At 48.3% G+C, this 18,514-nt stretch overlaps 1 protein-coding gene across 2 annotated transcripts in view; it reads right to left on the reverse strand.

Annotated features, from left to right (window-relative positions):
• The window catches only part of LOC131665234 (disintegrin and metalloproteinase domain-containing protein 10), a 72,298-nt gene that overhangs the window by 34,031 nt on the left and 19,753 nt on the right, over positions 1–18,514 (reverse strand). Inside the window, exon 4 of one of the 2 annotated variants that reach the window (XM_058936983.1) lies at positions 12,272–12,390. The exons of the other annotated variant lie outside the window; for it this stretch is intronic. Coding sequence (XP_058792966.1) covers positions 12,272–12,390 — 119 coding nt within the window. The remainder of the gene's footprint in view (positions 1–12,271; positions 12,391–18,514) is intronic. 2 annotated transcript variants of the gene reach the window in all.

An 18,514-nucleotide genomic window follows, 5' to 3' on the forward strand; every position in this document is an offset into this window, starting at 1 on the left:
AAAAGGCATGGGCCACGCGAAGAAAGAGAGAGAGAGAGAGAGGAAATGAGCGGCGCGCGGAAGAAGAATGAGAGACTGGCCCTTGTATGCGGCGATACGAGAAGAAGGCGAGGACAAGCATCTCCATCGCAGCTTGGCCCCAGCTCCGTTTGCGTTGTCGAGGTGCTGCCGATGGCTCTGTGTGTGTGTGTGGGGGGGGGGGGGCACAGAGCAACGACGGCACTTCGTCGGTGACGTGTCGGAGGGGTAGTTTATCTTGAACTATTTTCTTGAAAAACTCGAGAAGCTAAATCGTTTTCACTCGCCGAGTAAGTCTCGAGCCGGGGAGGGAGATCCAACGGCGGGGGCAGCTCTCGCGGTGAACACGAGACGCTTCCATTTTAAACTTTTTCCTAGCGCGCGACATGCACTTTTCTCCATCCAATCTCATCTCGCGGCGCTATTCTGTGTGTCTCCGTGTTGTTTTCTTCCTGTTTCGCGCGCGCGCTCGGTTTTGCCAATCGAAATAGCCGTAATCTTGCGCGAAGAAGCGCGCTCGAGCCATGAGCGAAATCCGACGTGAGAGACTGGCTGTTTGGTGGAAAAACACACGTTGGATACACACAGGTATTGGTCGTCCGATAAACAATCATTCCAGAGACGCGAGCTTAGATTTGGCGTGCGAGAGTGCATTTTTGTGCCCAGGCTAAAAGTGACTTTGCGAGGCAGCTGCTTCCTTCGAAAATCCAGTGGAATGCTGCAGCAGCAGCGGGGGCATTGGTTTCGGTGATGCGTGTAATAGTGTCCGTCGCCGACAAGAAAACTCCCGTCCCTTATCTTTCTTTCGGAAGGAAAATACGCACCAACTTTCCTTTTAGCTTTTTTAGCCTTCCTGTGCCGGAAAAAAGAGCCATCGATTTCCAGACTGCGCCAAAATTTCAGGTTTAATTGTCGCGCGCGCGTAACTCCTCCCTCACTTTTACGGAAGAATGTAAATTAGAAATATTTAAAGCTCTATATAACCGCGCCTTTGAGCTTAAATCAGTCGAATAACGCGAAAGCGGGCGTGCATAAAGTCTTGTTTGGGTCGCTGCGAGCGCGCGCACACATGCGCGAATAGAGAGTTGATCAAATCCGGACAATCAGTAGAATTTACGTTTGACGCTCAAATCCAGGATTTGTCCGTCTCGGCTTTACGTAATAGCATTTCCGTGCGCGCTCTCTCGTCGCTTGGCTGGTAAGCATAAAAAGTGCAGCCGTGGCGGCGGCGAAGGCGCAGCGCTAGAGTGCGCACGATATACTTTTCCTCTCCTTCAATCATTTTTTGCCGAAGCCTTTTGTCCGATCGATGGGCAGCACCAATAGATTCGGAAAGGGGACGAAGGGACAGGGGGATAGTAGGCCGACGCGCACGTATATATGCACATCGTCGAAACGTATAGCTCGATAATCAGATTCGCAGTAGTGTGCGCGTATATCGTAGGCGATCATCGGAAGGCTCGACAGGATAGTACGTTGAGCGTTGGAGCTGCTCCTCTCGATATCGGAAAGCCTCTCTTCGTCTTTGTCTCTCTCTCTCTCTCTCTCTCTCTCTCTCTCTCTCTCTCTCTCTCTGTGGGGAGCGAGGCGGCAGCAGCACGGGCGAGAACGAAGCGCCAGAGCCACTCGACCAAGCTAGCTGCTACTGCGATTGCACTTGAATCGATGCGTCTCGAAAACCCACGTGCTACCTTCTCTCTGTTCCGCCGCCAAGATTCGCTAATCCGACAACGACCCGACCGAGTGATTGTTGGCGAGAAGAGCTCGTTTTTCACAGCACTCCCGATTGAATGCAAATACAAAGAACTGCTGCGAGCGGACGTTTAAATTTCAGAGACACGCAACGACGAAGGCTCGGGTGAGCTTTCTTTTGTTATTGAAGCCCTCGTTTAATTTTTATTCAGAATACCGAATGCCATGCTAATTTGGCCCTCCGTGAGACTTCATTGGAAATAAACATGGTGAATTTAAAATTTAAATGTCTTCTCGTTCTTGCTAGAAGCCTTAATTGTCAGTCTGCGGTATACATATTTCTACCGTAGCCAGATCCAAAGTTATTAGAACTCTTGTAAACGGATTTCAAAGAGCCATGTCGGAATCGACATTTGTCGGATTAGAAAACATGACTGCGACTTGACAACGTGGAGCAAATCAGTGTGCTTCCATGGCTCGCTAAGTTTCAAACAACAGGATAACGTAAATATTTCTACGCGTCAATTTGCAAGGTTATTGAATGGTCGTTCATGTTATACATCGAAATTCCGAGAAACGCATTTGCCTTGCAAACCAGAGGACAACATCCATAGCCGATATTGAGTTTTCAGTTTTTCACGTTGCTCCATCTCCAACTAGAAATTTCATTGGGGAAACTATCTGCAGCGAGACGCTTGCATGAAAAAGTAGTTGTTGCGCAGCAAACAGAGAAGAACGTTAGCACCGAACGCGAGATAGGAGCTATTAGAAACGTACGTAACGAAGTGGCAATATTGAAAATGCATGCGCTATCGAGTCAGAATATACTTCAGTGCCAGTCGGGTGGCTGAGCGATGGAAACGGCGTAAGGTTGAACGAACCTCGGAATGCTGGCATGCACGGGATAGCATATATACGGGCTTGCACGCTCGCGTGACCATCGCCTTCTGCTAAAAGATAGAACTGCTGCGCACTTGAGAACAGTTCACGCAAATATCTGCCTATTAGTCTGAGGATCGGCTTCTCGGGCACACATACTGCTAATAAAAAGCTTCTCTTCCAAGTCGCAACTTTCTCCAGATTTCGCGTCAAGACACAATGACGGCTTGTTTTCCAGTTGAACCTCGCTATTAAACGGCGTCGACCTGTTGTCTGGGCAAAATCGAGTTTTTTCCCGTGCGTTCTACTTGAAATTTCGCCTTTTACGCCAACTTTGAGTGCGAGATGCAGAATAGAGTTTCGTTGGGAAGCCATTTAACGATTGCTGAAGATTGCCACGAGTTTTGAATAGCAATAATTGCCTGAAAATTGCCGACGTCGAGTCGTTAGCGTGAAATTGATGTTAAACATAAATTGAATATTGTCACGCCATGACAGAGAGCGTTCAAATAGCGTCGCTATGTGCGATAACAAAATTGAATGGCTCCATCTCCAATAGCATATCCGGTATAACGGTAGTCGGGTGCCATCATTGTTCATTATTAATCGGCCGATAAATTCAATTAAATCACAGGCTGTACATTATGCACCATCGGTGAAGCTCCAGCGTGAAGCTATTTGACAACCTGATGAGTTGCAGTCGTGTTGCGCAAGGCGCTCCTCTCGCTCTGTCCCTTAATTAATTAATGGCAGGCAAAAGAAGGCTGGCGTTGAAAGTCAAAGACGCTAATTTGTACGCGTAACAAGAGGAAGACTGGGGCGCGAGAATACAGAGAAAAATGCGCTACGCGAGAGCTTGCCAGGGAACCTTATTCTCGGTAGTTGGTGTCGCGTTTCTCTATTAGTTTGGAATTGCGTTGGCTGAGCTCGCGTCGATTGGTTCATCACAGGCGGAATATAGCCCGGAAACACACGTGGAAGCAGGCTAGATGGAATGCACGACAGATCCGCTAAAAATGGTAATGCAAGCTCCACTTGCTTCAGGGCTGTAAGCTAGTTTTGAATGACTGAGGCGAGCGTCGCAATAACCTTTATCGATGACAGCCGGGAAAATGAGAAAAGGCGATATAGCGCGCGTCTGTGCGTCTGTCGGCGTCTGTGGCGCGCGATATTCCGAAAGAAATCCTAAGGTGAAGGGAAGCCCGGAGACGCGGCGCACACGTAGCTGCAAGCAAAGGCTGCGCCGCGACGTCGTCGCTTGAAAAGAGGATGGAAAGGGAGAGATAGCATTTTCCATTTTGCGCTGTACATTGCAGAGGAGGCGTGCGCGCGCGCGCACACACAGCCGACTAAATCCATTCGGAGCAAAGAGGCCGACGGCGCGCGATGCGCGACGCCACGCGCCGCTCGGTGCTGCAAGCTTCAGAGTCGGCAAGCTCTAGTCGCCGTCTCGCGCACAAAGAGCAAAGGCACCCCCGAGGTATTCGGCGAATCTGCATATCTGCAAACGGAATCGCGAGCGACGCCAGTGCCGGTCCTGCCTGCGCTCGGCGAGCTCGCCTATACGTACGTCCCTGTACGCGCCTGTTTAATGCAACGAAAGGCGAAGAAGCGGTGAGGTGCCGCGCGATAAGTGCAATAATGAATGCGCTGCGAGCAGATTCGCTGGGCCATGTCGAGAGGCTATACGTAATAAATTTTGATACCACGCTGACTTTATGAGACCAGATAAATTCGCTCTATATCTTCCGCAATTTATTGCCCACCTAGTGCGTTGCTCTTGTCTTCTCTCTTTTCAAAAGCCGACCATCCTAACTGTCCGACCATTCGTATTCTCAACGAGCTTTATGAAAACGACTCGACGTCCAAACTGCGCTTTTTATGCTGCAATCGCGAACGCTTCGCGGGATCTTTTTTTATCGAAGCTTGAGCTTCCACTGTCACCAGCAGCCAGCCCTAACGTAAAATTATATCGAGCTATTTTATTTCCAATTTCATTCTATAGTTGAATTTCCAACAAAATGAGTGAACCCAGCTGATTACCATTTGAAGAAGTTCGCGGGGCCAGCGAAGCAATCAAGCGAAAACAGGCATGACGGGGGGGGGGGGGGGGGGGGGGAGAAAGTGAGAGAGAGAGAGAGAGAGAGAGAGAAAGAAAGAAAGGACTTGAATTATGAGGCAAACGTCAGCGGCGTGCAGCGACGCAGTTAAGGAGGTATACGAGATTACCGCGTTTTATGCGTTCAACTGGCCCGCCATCTCCTTGTGCGCGGCAAAAAGCCAGACGCGGCAAATGTAATTTTTCGACTGAAAGACTCCCGCAGCGCCAGCGAAAGAGTCGCTCAATAGCACGCATCTGCCAAGCTCTCTCGCTCGTTATCATTTCGATATCGAGCGATTAAATATTTTCATTAAGAGTTTAAAGCCTGAGCTTCTATTTCGCTTTTTTGTTCTCGTTTGCTCTTATTTGCGCCAACGGACTCCCTCGAGCACACTTTTCAGTCTTTCAATTATTTCTTTTAGCGAAGAGTCGTTCCAGTATGAAAAGCTGCTTAATCGCATTACCCAACGGATTATTCGATTTCCGATTCGTAGAAATTATTTTGAAAGTCCCTTTATCATTTTGCCCCCATTCGCAGACTTGAAACGATCACCAAACGTACGTAAAAGTTTTCGCTATTTATATTTATCTTTGCTGTCAATCGAATCGATAACGAATATAAACATATTTTAGAGTATTCATGTTGAACCTGACGTCGAATTGTTCGAGTACTCGAGTATAGAATACGAATGTCTTTACTATTCACTCTTCTGACATAATAATCGACCGTAGCAATTGGCAACTCACCTGCAACACAAAAACGAACGCGACAGATTAACGAATCGTCGAATTGCAGACGCGATAAAGAAGTTAATTTGAAAACCAACGAGAACGAATTGGAGTTGTGTGGGCGGTTGAAATTAGACTTTTCTAATCTGGACTCTGTCATCGGCACTTGGGTAGCAGAGCAAAAAAGCGCCGAGCAAAGACGTTTGCGCAGGATTAAGCTACAGAGAGCGAGAGTTGAAAAAGCCAGCTCATATCGTGACAGCAAGGGGAGAGCGGGGGCGCGAAAAAAGGAAGAAGCGTTTGCGGACGGAAGGTGGGCTCTACTCCGGTGCGGTTATGAATGCCGAAATGAGTTGGCCGTCGGCCAAAGGAGGACCTAAGGCGAGCTTCGTGGGGAAGGGAGATCGATGGGCGCACGCTTAGACTTGCGATCCGCGAGCCGCTGCCAACGGCGGCGTGGTTCCTTCGCGACGACACTGTCACGCGAGCGACTGATAAATTGCTAGTGCGCGGGCTCCATCGTTATTTTATTTTATTTTTTTGCGTCTCTCGCGTGGTAGTCCGCGTGAACTCGACGGATCTGCTGTTTGTCTTGTGCCGCCACGTCGCCGCGCGCTACCGATGCCATTTCGTTTCTTTCGCCTGTATATACATTTTTCAGTCGGGCTCTCTTCTTTCTTTCCATGCATAGCTTATTCGCGCACTCGTGCTCCCGATACGCCGCCTCACTCTCTTTTTCTCCTTCTGCCTCTCTGCAACAACTGACGCGACGCTCGGCAAATGGGATACATGTGCCACATCTCTCCATTTGGCTAAACTTGTCATTTCGCTGTAGTGGTGCCGCGAGGGAGAGCAATTTGGACGATGTCAAAGCAGCTGTCACACCTTAACTGCACTAATTACGCGCATTTACCTTGAATTTATCCTCGAATAAAGATTTTTATTTTCTACCAAACTTTCAGTTGGCCAAATATAATATTTCATAATTAATCGCGGTTGAAAGTCTCATTAAAACTTTTGCTCCTCCCTGGCCCGAGGCAACACTTGCACAAATTGCCTACAATTTCGAGTTTATGGACAATTCTCCTTTTCTTTTTTTTTCGAATGAAAAGTAATGAGTTCATTGCGTGTACATGTCACTCCAGCGCTCTGTAATTATTTTTGTCTACTCGTTTATTAAAAGTCAATATGGCGCAGTAGCAGAAGAAATTGAAAGTCTTCGGACGCATATCGTTGTGTCAATAGTTTCCAATTGACTCTCTCCCTCTTGAATTGTTTATCGGCGCACGTCAATGCGAGAGTATTAAAAAAGGCGCCTCGTCAAGGACGAGAAAAATCAATGCGTATAGAGAAGAATTAAAAGCCACCGCACGAAGAATAAATGAAGAAAGCGGTCCCGCCGAGTCTGGGAAAACGTTGAGGGACGAAAAGAAATTGACACAGAAGGAAAATTTTTTTAAATATATATATGTATAGAGAGCAAGCGTGCGAGTTAAGAAACGGAAGCAATAATCAATCGCTGCTCTTTCCGGCCGCAGGTATATATATATATATAAAAGCAAGTCGGCTTTTTTCTGCCTCGAGGGAGGAGGAAAAATGCGCCCTCGTTAAAAGCTGCAATCTCGCACAGGGAGAAAGAGGAGGGCGGGGAAGGGGGGAGCAGAAGGAGAGATCGCTGCCTGGAGAATTAGCCTTGGGCGGGCCATATCGATCGCGCGGTCTTTCGCCGCGCCGTCAGATCGAGTCCGTTCGCCGCCTATGTCTCTGCGATATAATCAGTGTGTCGCTCAATTATTCAGCATCGCCGCGAACTCGCTCGCGAACTGCAGCTGGCGTAGTGCCGCTACGCACGCGTGCGCCCGTGCTCACGGAATGCCGCGGGCCTGCGCCTCTCTTTTAGCCTTTAACGGCTTCGTCTAGCCGACGAGAAAGCTGCGCAACTGCTCGGCGCCGAGGCGCGCCTCCGCCAGTCGACTCGCTTTCGAATTAAAGCCGCGCGCTTTATTATGGTCGGCACGCGAGAGCTTTGCCTCCTCTTTGCGTGCACGCGCGCAATCACCGATGCGCGGGACTCGAGCAAAGACTGCAAGTCGGCAGACGGCTGAATCGCGATCGGCCCGCCCGGGCGCTCGACCGTACCAATCGAGAGACAACTATATTCGCTACTCGCGACTACGTACGCGACACGATAAATAACTCCCGAATGAACGAAAGTGGCTTGGGGGATCGCATTCGCCGTACATGCCGTTTAATTAAGTCGACTCCGCCGCAATTTTGCAAAGTTTGTAACGAGGTTAATCGGGCAAATAAGGCGACGCGCGCTGCCGTGTGCCAGCTTCAAGTTGAGATATCTACGCTCGAGAGATATGCGATGGGAAAAGGTGGCCTGCCCCTTGTCCCCGCAGAAGAATAATGACTGGAGGCTCGTAAGACGTAGCTAACTGCTCGCTCCGGTCTCCTCCAGTCGAGGGCATGTAACCTCGGGAAAGTGCCTATTTTCTTGTTCCACGTCGGGCAACCTTGGCGTATGTCCCCCAAAATCGAGTCTGAGAATGATTAGAGTGATGCCCTCGTCCATTCCAATGGAGCAGGAGCGCGCGAGCTGCCTACGTCTGAGTCGACCTCCAAAAGTTGTCGCACAGCGCAAGACGATCTCGAGTGGCGACTGTAAGCGAGAGTCAGTGTACAGCGGAGTATAAGCGCCGCTGCGACGATTCAATTAATTATACGCGATCGTTCGAGTGCATATGCGGCTGGAAAAGGGAAGCTAATCGATAGAGGCGGGCTGGTAAGGCAAAGCCGACGGGTAAACAGGAAGGATTGAAGAGCATTCCTGGGCCGTGCGGTGGCAGCCAATTTCCAGCTACAAAGTGCCCTCGAAACAGTATACAGCCTAAACGCGAAAATATTTGGCAGACAAAGTCTATTCTCTCTCTCTTACTCGCACTCAGTCACTGGCGCGGCGGCTCTTTGGCTTCCTCAAATATTCCGTCGTCGCTGCTACCGCCGCCGCGGCAGTACAGCAGAGAGGCGCCACTCGCATTCTTGTCCTCTTGTATTTCCCCGTTAGCTGCAGGCGCTCGCAAGCGCGCCTCGCTTCACTTTCGGGTCACGTAAATCAACGAGATTAAATTCGATGAAGAATGTTTGGCAATTGCCGCCGTGGTGGCATCGATCAGAGCGCTCGAGCCGCCACCCTCCTACACCGAGAGAAAGAGCAAGTAGTAGCAGTCGAGGATTGGTCAGACGAGACGGCGGCGCGCAATCACGAGAGCTGCCGAAACAAAGGGGCGTAAAAGTCAGCCGTCCGTTATTTGTGCACGTCTCCGACGCCTTCTACCCTTTTCCCCCTCGCCCCCCCCCTACTCTTCGTCACTCTCTCTCTTTCTCTCCCTAGCCTAGCGAGGGGCAATTGCATTGTCGAGCCACCAACGCCAACACCACTTGGAAGCTTGCCGAAATTCTGCTGATGGAGAGACGGAAGCAAGGTGCGAACTGTGATTCATTTACCGAGACGTAAATCTTTGCTCTCGAGCGAGCGCCGAGCCAGCACGCGATTAACATTTTAATGAGGCCTCTTCCCTCTCAGCTGCTTTTATTGCTCCTTCATTATACCTATTAATTATCCAACTTTTTCTCTTCTCATTATGTCAATTGCGTTATCACTCTTTGCATCGTCGTTAAAATGAAATATATAAATGTGTCGGAATAATCATTTACGAACGATTTGGTGTTTTTGCCAAATCCAATCGAAACGTTTTTCCACTTAAGCAAAGGTCAACCAATGAATGTAAAGAGGCAAAGAGAGGGTAGATAAACAGTCACAGGGTGATTATTCAATTTTCAAAATCCGTCCGGTATTTTTATTTGCAGTCGGAAAGAGCTGAGAATTGCCTCAACCTTTAATAATCGCCCGGAGCTTCACTCTCATTACTAAAATCCCAGAGCTCCGTGCTCTTTTCTCCGCGCGGCTCTGCATTTCTCTTTCCTTAAATAATATCACTGTCTATGCTATTTTTTCCTCGGTACTCAAAAGTGAAAAAAAAAGAAAGATTATACTCGGTTGCCCTTCTTACGGTTCTTTTGGTCCTGCCTGAGCTCTCTATCGCGACTCGCGCAAGCTTTTTGAGCTTTCCATTTAATTCAGAAAGAGGCGAATCCTCGAGCCCCGCCCAGGGTTCAATTGGTATATCAGCCACAATGAGAAGTGCACAGTGCAGATCTAAGCAAGTGCTGTGTTTAAAAGTGCAGAGCGTCCTGTTTGTAACGCAACTGCGGAATAAGAGGATAATGCGGGCTTGGATTCCTCTTTGCTACGCGATTCGTCGTCGTCGCAGTCGTTGCGGCAATAAATTAATGAAACTCGGCCGCGCGACGAGGCTCGCGGATGAAAATCACGCTCGGTCTTTCCGGATGACCGAGGCGCGAATCTCCGGCTGGAGCAGCGCGCTTTTCTACCGCAGCTTTTTCGCCGAAAGCAAAAGAGAAAAAAAAGGCGAAGCCCCGCCAGCGGAACTCTCTTGTGCGCGAGCACGCGCGCGCGCGCTTGGAATATTTAACACTCGTTTCCCAGGCCCAGCTGTATAATAGTCCGCTGTTTTCTCTCGCGCGTGCAACACACGCGCGCGACGCGGTCCGCCTCGGGCGCAATTTTATTTCAGCCGCGATGCACGCGTTCGCCTGCTCTGTATGGACGCGCGCCTCTCTTTCATTTTGATCGCTCGAGAGCTCGCGGCTCGTCGTATATTCTCGCGAGATAATCGATTATTTTGCTTGACCGATCGACGAGGGCGCCGTATTAGCTTAGATCTCCGAACTTTGTCTTTGGCAAAGGGAAACAAGAGAAAAGTATCTAAGAAAATTAATGATCTAAGAGGAAAGTTTGAAAGGCCATTTAATTATGGGGCGGGATCGAGCCAAAGTCGGTTAGTTCGCCGTTTTCTTTGCCTCGGGGTAGAGCCAACTCCGACTGCCGCTTATAAAAAAAATGTATCTTTCTTATTTATCTCGATCCTTTGTACTCTGCCGTCTTCAAATGCTTCTTCTTTCAAGCGAATGTATTTTTTCTCCGGCCCGTTTTCGAGATGAATTTAATCGGAAATATAATAGTTTGCATTTAACGGAAAACGAACAGACAAGAGTCAACGTAGTTTTCTTCTTTTTGTATCGAGATGTAAAATTCATTTAGCGGACTAATCACTGCTAGTCGAGCGGAAGAAAGAAAGAAAAAAGTTGTTGGGTCGTCGTTCCGAAAAACATTCATTAGCCACTTCGTATATTATTCATCGGAAACTGCGGATGGATAGCAGTAGGGCGACCAGTCAACGAGCAACCTCGCAGTGACTCGCTTCAGATACGGCTTCCGCGAGCTGATGAAAAAAATGCCTCGGCAATATACGGCTCTCTTTCTCTCGTGCTGTTTCTCGGAGGGTAAGGTCGAAGAGGGAAATTGATGAGTGGAGCCGAAAGTTCGTATAACAGATGAAAAGCAAGTTGTTGTAGCAGAGCACGTGTCGCGCGGGCGCGCGCGAGAGAGAAAGAGAGAGAGAGCGCGAGATATGATGGATCCGTATTACCACGCAGCTCCATAACTTCGGTCTAATGAAGCGAGTCGACAAGGCGGAGCAAGGACGGAAGGGAGGAGGGGGCAGAAGAGACACACGAGCTGCCTGTTTTCCGTCGGAGCAGAACGCAGTACAATGCTGGCTGTAAGTCCAGATTGCAGGCTTTAAGTCTGCCCGAGCGATGTACGCTTTTTGCCAAGCCGTAAGCTCCCTACCTGAAATCAATCGCGGGGAATTAAACCGATGCTAGTATTGTCGAGCTTGTATACGGGCGGGGGAGCGCGCTGCACGCGAATTTCACGCTAATTTACGCGAAGGATTATTTTTGGTGAATGAGCGCACGCGGATGAGAAGCCGATTGAACACGCTTCAATTTACCGGTTTAATGACCAAGAAGAGCTTTCCGAATAGGTGCATTCATAATTCCAACACTTGGGATTTAGGATAGGCCAGATTTGCATTAATACGGAAAGGCTTCGAGACTCTGCTTTCGATTTGGACTCAACATTTGAAAAGAAGCGAGGTTATTTATACTGAATTTGAAATTGAAGAAACGAAGCTTCTATCGGAGTTGCGAAGAAAAAGAAAAAGACGAAGAAGAAGCTTAGGAAACTAATACTAACAAGGTGGAAGACTGGTAGGGTTTAAGCGCCCGCAGGCCTTGTCGGAGCGCGTAGCGAAAAGTAGCATAACGTTAGATCTCGTTAGACTAGTTACAGCGTGATGAATGAGCTTCTGAAAGGTTATCTCTGTCGAGCGATGAAAAGCGAGTGAAGCCCGAGCCAAGAGAGAATTTCGTCGCGCGCAAGCTATGCAGTTGAGCGATAACTGGGACGCATTTAACGAGCGAGGAGCTGCAATCCCCGCAGTGCGCTTTCGCGCAGCTATACGCTGTAGCGTACTGCTATGCTGATTATGGAAATACCACTCGCGCGCGGTCTTAAAAGTCTTGCCGTCCTCTGCTCGTCACGTGAGATTTCATTGAAATTGTGTATACCCCCCCCCCCCCCCCCCGAAAAACGACTAGTGCCCATGAAACTCGCCTTTTTTCAAGTACCGATCGCCTTCATTTACAAGTTTTATTAAGCGCTCTTTTGCGATTCAAATGAGCCTTTAACACACAAGGCTAAATACACTATTCTGGATACCCGCTGCATATCTGCATTTTTTATTGATTCTGACGGCCCGCGCGCGCGCGAGAGAGAGAGAGAGAGAGAGAGAGAGAGAGCGAGGCTGAACTAAAACCATACTTTTATCAGCCAGCTGGCTTCATAATTACAAAACTTACCGAGTATGGTGCCGGTGTACGAATGGCTTGCGTCGAAATCGATTGGCCCCTCCGCACCCTCGAACACTGCATCCTTCGAAAATAATCCCGTGTCACGCACCAAACGCATTGTCCATTGCCTGTAAATTGAGAAAAAAAAATTTTTTTCATCATACAACTGTTACGCGTGTTGCCTTCATATTTTCAATGCACGGTTGGCACTTCTATTTTAATAACTTGATAACACCTGACGCTTAAACATATAAGCCCGCCTGACAGGAACATGCACTCGCACATGCTTAATCAGTGAAATGACCCGCATCCTATTTACATAGATCAGCGATTATCGACGCCTGTCCTTTGAGGCCATAATCACAGATGAATAAATCGAGGTTCGTTGGAAGATCTAAAGTCACGTTTCTTTATTATCCTGCACGCTGTTAGTGGAACGTTTGTACAACTAATGTGCCTGCCAACAAGCAATTCACATTATCAATTGATTTCAATACTACTAATTAGGTGTCTAATGTTATTCGATACAGCTTACAGACTGCATCCAATATTTCCGATTTTATCGACAAGGTCGCATTGAAATACGAGTGTTGAAAAACGAAAACGCAACGTCACTGCCGACAATGTGGCACGTATAGTCGACAATGAAAGCCGCAGCGACATCGAAAATATCTAATTAGAGAAAATCCGCGTGTAAAAAAATGTGGCAAGGAGTGTATATGAGTAATCGGATTGGAATTGGACGAATAATCCCGTTGGTCTTGTCTAGACGATACCGCGCGTGCTATTAAATGTTTACGTAAGGTCGTACGAGCTGCGGTATCACGCGAGCGGCGTACCCCAGGGAAATGTCAAAATCTGCCTACAGGGAGGTTTTTTTTATATGTGCGCGTCTGCCGTTAATTCTCTTTAATCCAACTAGGGAGATGAGAAAAGAAAGAAGGAAGGTCGATCGGAGGAAATCGGAAGGAGAAAAAGTGGATTATCGTGATCGCTTGCGAGTATACATGAATAATAGAGAGCTAGGGTGTAATCCTCGCGAAAGCTTATCCGTAGCAAGGGTAAATATACGTTGGGGTTTCCGGCCCTGGCCCAAGTTGAAGTTCACGCGCTCGCGCTCGTTGCGCGCCCGAGCTTTCGGAAGCCTTACCGTAGCCGAGAGGCTTCGCCAGCTGCGTTAGCCTCTGCTCGGCACTTTCTTAGGCGGAGCAAGAAAGAGAGCGACGAGAGGAGCGAAACTTAGCAGTACGGACAAGGCGACTTGGACGTGCGCGCTCGCTCGACTACGAGAGGTGCCAGATTCAAGTTTGCAATGCGATTACGGACGCGCCCCTCGCCTCTCGGTCTTTCTCGGCATATACAGTTTCTCGTTGCAAGTACAAAGGCCACGTGCGCACACAGACACAGCGGGACGCTTGGTTTCTCTTTCCACCGGCAAATGAGCTGGCACGTGGGAGTACTTAGAGCTATGTCGCGGTACAAGCGAATCTACAGCGGTAATCCCGTTACTCTTCAATGTCAACCGCGGTAACGGCCTCGTCGAAAGACGGATTTTTCCGTAGTCGCGGCCGCGGTGCTCGAGCGCTATGCCGGCGCTCCAATTATTCAGCGACGCAGCGACCTTATCGCGTCGATCATACTCGATTGTTTCTCCTTTTCAAAAGAGCCCGCGCGCTTTGTACATTAACCACGGCGCCGTTTATCAGTCGACCATTAGCCGCCAGCCGAGTGTGCCTTCCAGTCGTATTTCAACAATTTCGCTTATTAAACACTGAATCACCGGAGAGCCGCTTGTTCGGTCGATTATTTGTTTGGATTTACAACGCTTGCGAGCAGCAGCCGCAATTAATCAGCGAGTTGCGAAACCAGCCTGCTATTTCATTACGTACTTCTAATGATTACGATGACGATCGCGATGACGGCCAGATAAATGAGATTTCGAGCTTTTCGGATGGCGCCGCACTTTGGCGCACCGATAGTACGATAATCCGAAGGCACGCAAGGTAGACCGCGACAAACAAATCACTCTTAATTATCCGTTTGCGAAACGAAGACACGGAACAAAGCGTCTACTGCGCGCGGGAAGGTTTATCATTCTCGAGAGAGCGCGAGTGCGCTGAGTTATTACGCCTCCGTAAAAAAAGAGATGTGGGGTATACATATGAGCCTCACGTGCAGCACTCCGTAAGAGAAAATCAGTATAGCTCTTCGGAGGCAATTCTTTTCTACTCTATCATTCATATCGCGCCTCTGCATAATAAAGCGCGCAACGCAACGACCTTTATATTTCTCTTTGCGCTCGCGCTTCAGAACGGGAATAAGGTTATCTCGGCAGCTTATGAAACAAGCCCCGCGCCGATCCCTGCCCCCGGACGTAATCGTCGGCGCGCACACCCACGAGCATCTGCCGTCTAACGCATACGTGCGTATCATTTATTTTATTTCTTTCTGTTTTCCTCCTGCTTTTCTCCAGCTTTTCCATTCCCTCCTTTATTTTCTCCTTTATTTGCAATGCTTCGATTTGCTTCGATTCTCGATTTTCCAGACGACCGGTGTAGCGAGCAAATAATGCAACTTCCCAACCCTCTTTCGCGTTTGGACAAATTTAATAGTCACCTTGTAGAATCCGTGAATGGATGAATACTACATTTTATTAGGGTGCAAAGCTTGCAACTTTTGCCTTTTATTGCTTGTCCCTCGTACTTTCGTTCTCTTTAATGAGCGCCAAACAAACAACAACAGATTTTTAATATCGCGAAAAGTTTGGCGAGCGATGCTTCCGCTTATTACGGTGACACGCGAAGTGGGGATGTGACGTGACTACGCAACTTATATCGGCTTTTCAGTGGGAATGGCGAATATAGCCGCTCGCGGAACGATACGACAAAGGCAAGCTTCGATAAACGCGAGCGCAGAGATCAATAAATCAGCAGAGGGCGCTCATTAAGCAGCGGCGTCCAGGCGGAAAAGCAGCGGTGACGCAGCTATATGCGAGCGACGAGGAGTCGCTGGCGCGAACGTCGCATCGCGCGCGTGTCCGTCGCCGCCGCCGCCGCCGGAAATTCTTTGCAAACAAACGAGATTACGGCTCGGCGCTGCTCTCCTGCAATTTTTCAATGTCAATTTCGATTTCGGCGCGCGCACCAGCGACGAAGCGCCCGGATGAAATACTGCATAAAATTGCAGAAGGCAGCTCGCGGGGCGGAGGGACGTAGTCCGTAGCCGTTAACGCGGACACGCCCGACGTGATGTTTTTGGCAGGATCGATCTAGCTTCGCACGCTCGGCCGCGTGGACACAGGGGCACGCGTCACGTCGCAGCTTTCTCTCTCTCTCTCTCTCTCTCTCTGTCGCGCGCGCACTCGGTTCAAAATTCAATTCTTTTCGCCGCTGCCAGCTTGTTAAGCGCACCGCGGCCGGCCGATTGGTCCTGACAGTTTCTACTCTCTATTCAATCAGCAAACCTCGCAGCGCGCGGCTCGAGCTTGAAAATTGAAAATTGTACGGCTCCGAGGCCAGTCGCGGCATAGCTGCGAGCGCGAGAGCGGAGAAGTATGGCTGGCACGCCCGCTAATTAACGCCCTGGCCGTGATACGCCGTATTAAATTAATCAGCGTGAGAACCATTGTCGTGCGATTCAGAGCAGTGTTGCTGCTTTGTCTTGATAATCAGATGGAGCTATTACGCGCGGAATCGCGCAGCTGCAGCTATTGCACCTCGCGGCATATTAAGCCGATATATCTTGACCTTTTGATCTTAGGCCGCATTCGCGGTTTCGCTACCTATACGCCGCGTTTCATTTGCACCACATCATAAAGCTATTGTCCCCTTGTTTTGGCCTTCCTTCTTTCTCCTTTTCGATAGCATTACCATTTTTACGAACTAAAGCGCCTCCGTATAGCATCCCCATTGCTATTCATTCTGCTCTATTCTTTTGTTCGCCGCGAGAAGAGGATGCACGGACTAGAATATCGTGATTTACAAACGCACGCCTCTCACTGATATTCCATAAGCATGATATTTGAAAGTGCTACGGAACGGATATGTCATGTAAACTTTATTATGCACATACACACACTTATTGTCATTGTTGTTATTGTTACTTCAAAAAATACGTTACACGCATATATATCTATAAAACAAAAGCTCCATCGCTAAATCCATTAATTAACGCACAACTTTAATTAACGTGTAGCTTTTCGTTAGCAACATTGACATTCGTGCTTTTTTATACCCGGTAACGCGTATTGTTTTTCCAAATTAATTTAATCATACTTTGATCATAAATATTAATATGCGAGAGCACTATAACAGTGTATTAATTAGCGGAAATGCGAATGAATTTTGCACGGCGTGGCTGTGCGGCTAAAGGATTTTTCGAGCGCGCAGCAATGAGTTTAATCATTGGACTCTTGTCGACTGTCATTATTTTACATCATGTTTATCTGTAAATAGCCATAAAATATTTGAGCGCGAGGTCCCTTCGATGGGAAAAAAAACTGGCGAAATATACATGCATTACGTAGTCTCTAGAGGGGAAAAAGGACGAGAGAGGAAGAAGACGATGAAAGCTTTTTTAAAGTTACATAATTCATGACACGATGAATATAATTTATGCGCATTCTCAGCTACGGCATTACAGAGTATGAGCACTTGGCTAACAATATATTCAGCAGGTTTTTTCAAAATTTTTTCAAAATTAAATAATGCGCACGAGGGTATATGTATATGCGATAGCGCGCCTCGTAAAATATCCCTTGGTGCGCGCCACGGCACGGCACCCAACGTTTTCGCACTTGACTTTAACGTTTTTAATCAACGACGCGCAAAACTGCATACGAAAGAGAGTCGAGCGACTATATACGATACTCGACCGAGTTATACGAGCGCGAGATGCACAGGAGAAGAAAAAGAGCCCAAGCGTATATATACGTAGGGATTCGGTATAGAGAGCGCAATTTCTAGAGCTCGCTTCTTCTTCTTTGGCCGAGCCGAGCACGTCATGCAGATTTTTGCCGGGTAATGAGGTTTAACGCAATATTCTACATATTCCAGCGGGAGATGGATCTTTACGATCCAATAGCTAATTTTCTTTCTCTCTCTCCCTCGCATCCATTATCCTCGCAATTTAATGCTCTTTTACCTCTCTTCTCTCCTCTTTGCCCATAACACGGCGATCTGTAAACTCTCGCGAACCTTTAGCTATACGCGAGAATGACGCCTGCTTGCGAAAAAATAACGGATATTGAAAATGCGAAAAGTGAACTGCATGAGTTGTCGATCGAAAACTTGCAGGTAATAAAATTTAACGAGCAAACTTTTCGCTAAAACCGGCCAAATTCAATAAATAATTTTCTCCCTACATACACGCGCGCGCACACGCACGCGCACACAGTTGCGTGCTCGAACAATGAAAATAAACTGACGCAGGCTTCGCTTTATGAACTTTTGCCATATATACAGTAGAGCGAAACCCGTGCAACTAACTCCTTCGACGATGTCACTGTGGGGTTATAAAAGTCCTTCAAAAGGACCTTACGACGACGTAATGACTTGGAATTTTTTTTTGCTCTTTTACGACGTCATATCTTTTTCAATTTTCAAGATATGTCGAATCCTCGAGAGCGCTCTCCCTCGAAAATTCGATCGTAGGCGAATCAACGCTGTTGCAAATTATCGAGATCAAGAGAGATTGCATTGAAACGTTCAATGTCCAAAGCAAAGCGAAAATCTGAAAAGATCGTTTCGGTTATACTGAGGCGTAATGATAAAATCCGGCTCTATACCGTGGAACAGCAGCGGCGCCTTCTTTCATGGGCGATCGTAGAATCCCCGCGCGTAGCGACTTGCAATACCCATCCGCGGCTAGGTAAGAAAAAATAGAAGAAAGAAAAACAGGAGAAACAAGTGTACGTGGCTGCGGCGAGCTTTCGCGGTAAAACTTAACGATCAGTTTCGCGCAAGAGTGAGCGTAACGCATTATAAAACGCGGCCGAAGAAGAAGAGAATCGGCTCTTTCTGCGCGCGGGGCAAGATAAGAATTGTTCTGTCCGCTCGCGCGCGCAAGCTCACCTGAGCTCCAGAGAATGAGAGAGAGAGAGAGAGAGAGAGAGAATGCGGCATTGTCGGCGGCAGTTATCGCCGCCTGCTTCTTTGGGTGCTTGCGTGCGCGGGGCATTAACGGGGGCTGCTGCTGCTGCTGCTGCTGCCTTTGTGACTCGGCGAAACGAGCAGCGATACGTATAACAAGGCC

The sequence above is a fragment of the Phymastichus coffea genome, unplaced genomic scaffold (assembly GCF_024137745.1).
Source record: "Phymastichus coffea isolate CEN01 unplaced genomic scaffold, Cenicafe_Pcof_1.1 PCOF00048, whole genome shotgun sequence".
NCBI classification, from domain to species: domain Eukaryota; kingdom Metazoa; phylum Arthropoda; class Insecta; order Hymenoptera; family Eulophidae; genus Phymastichus; species Phymastichus coffea.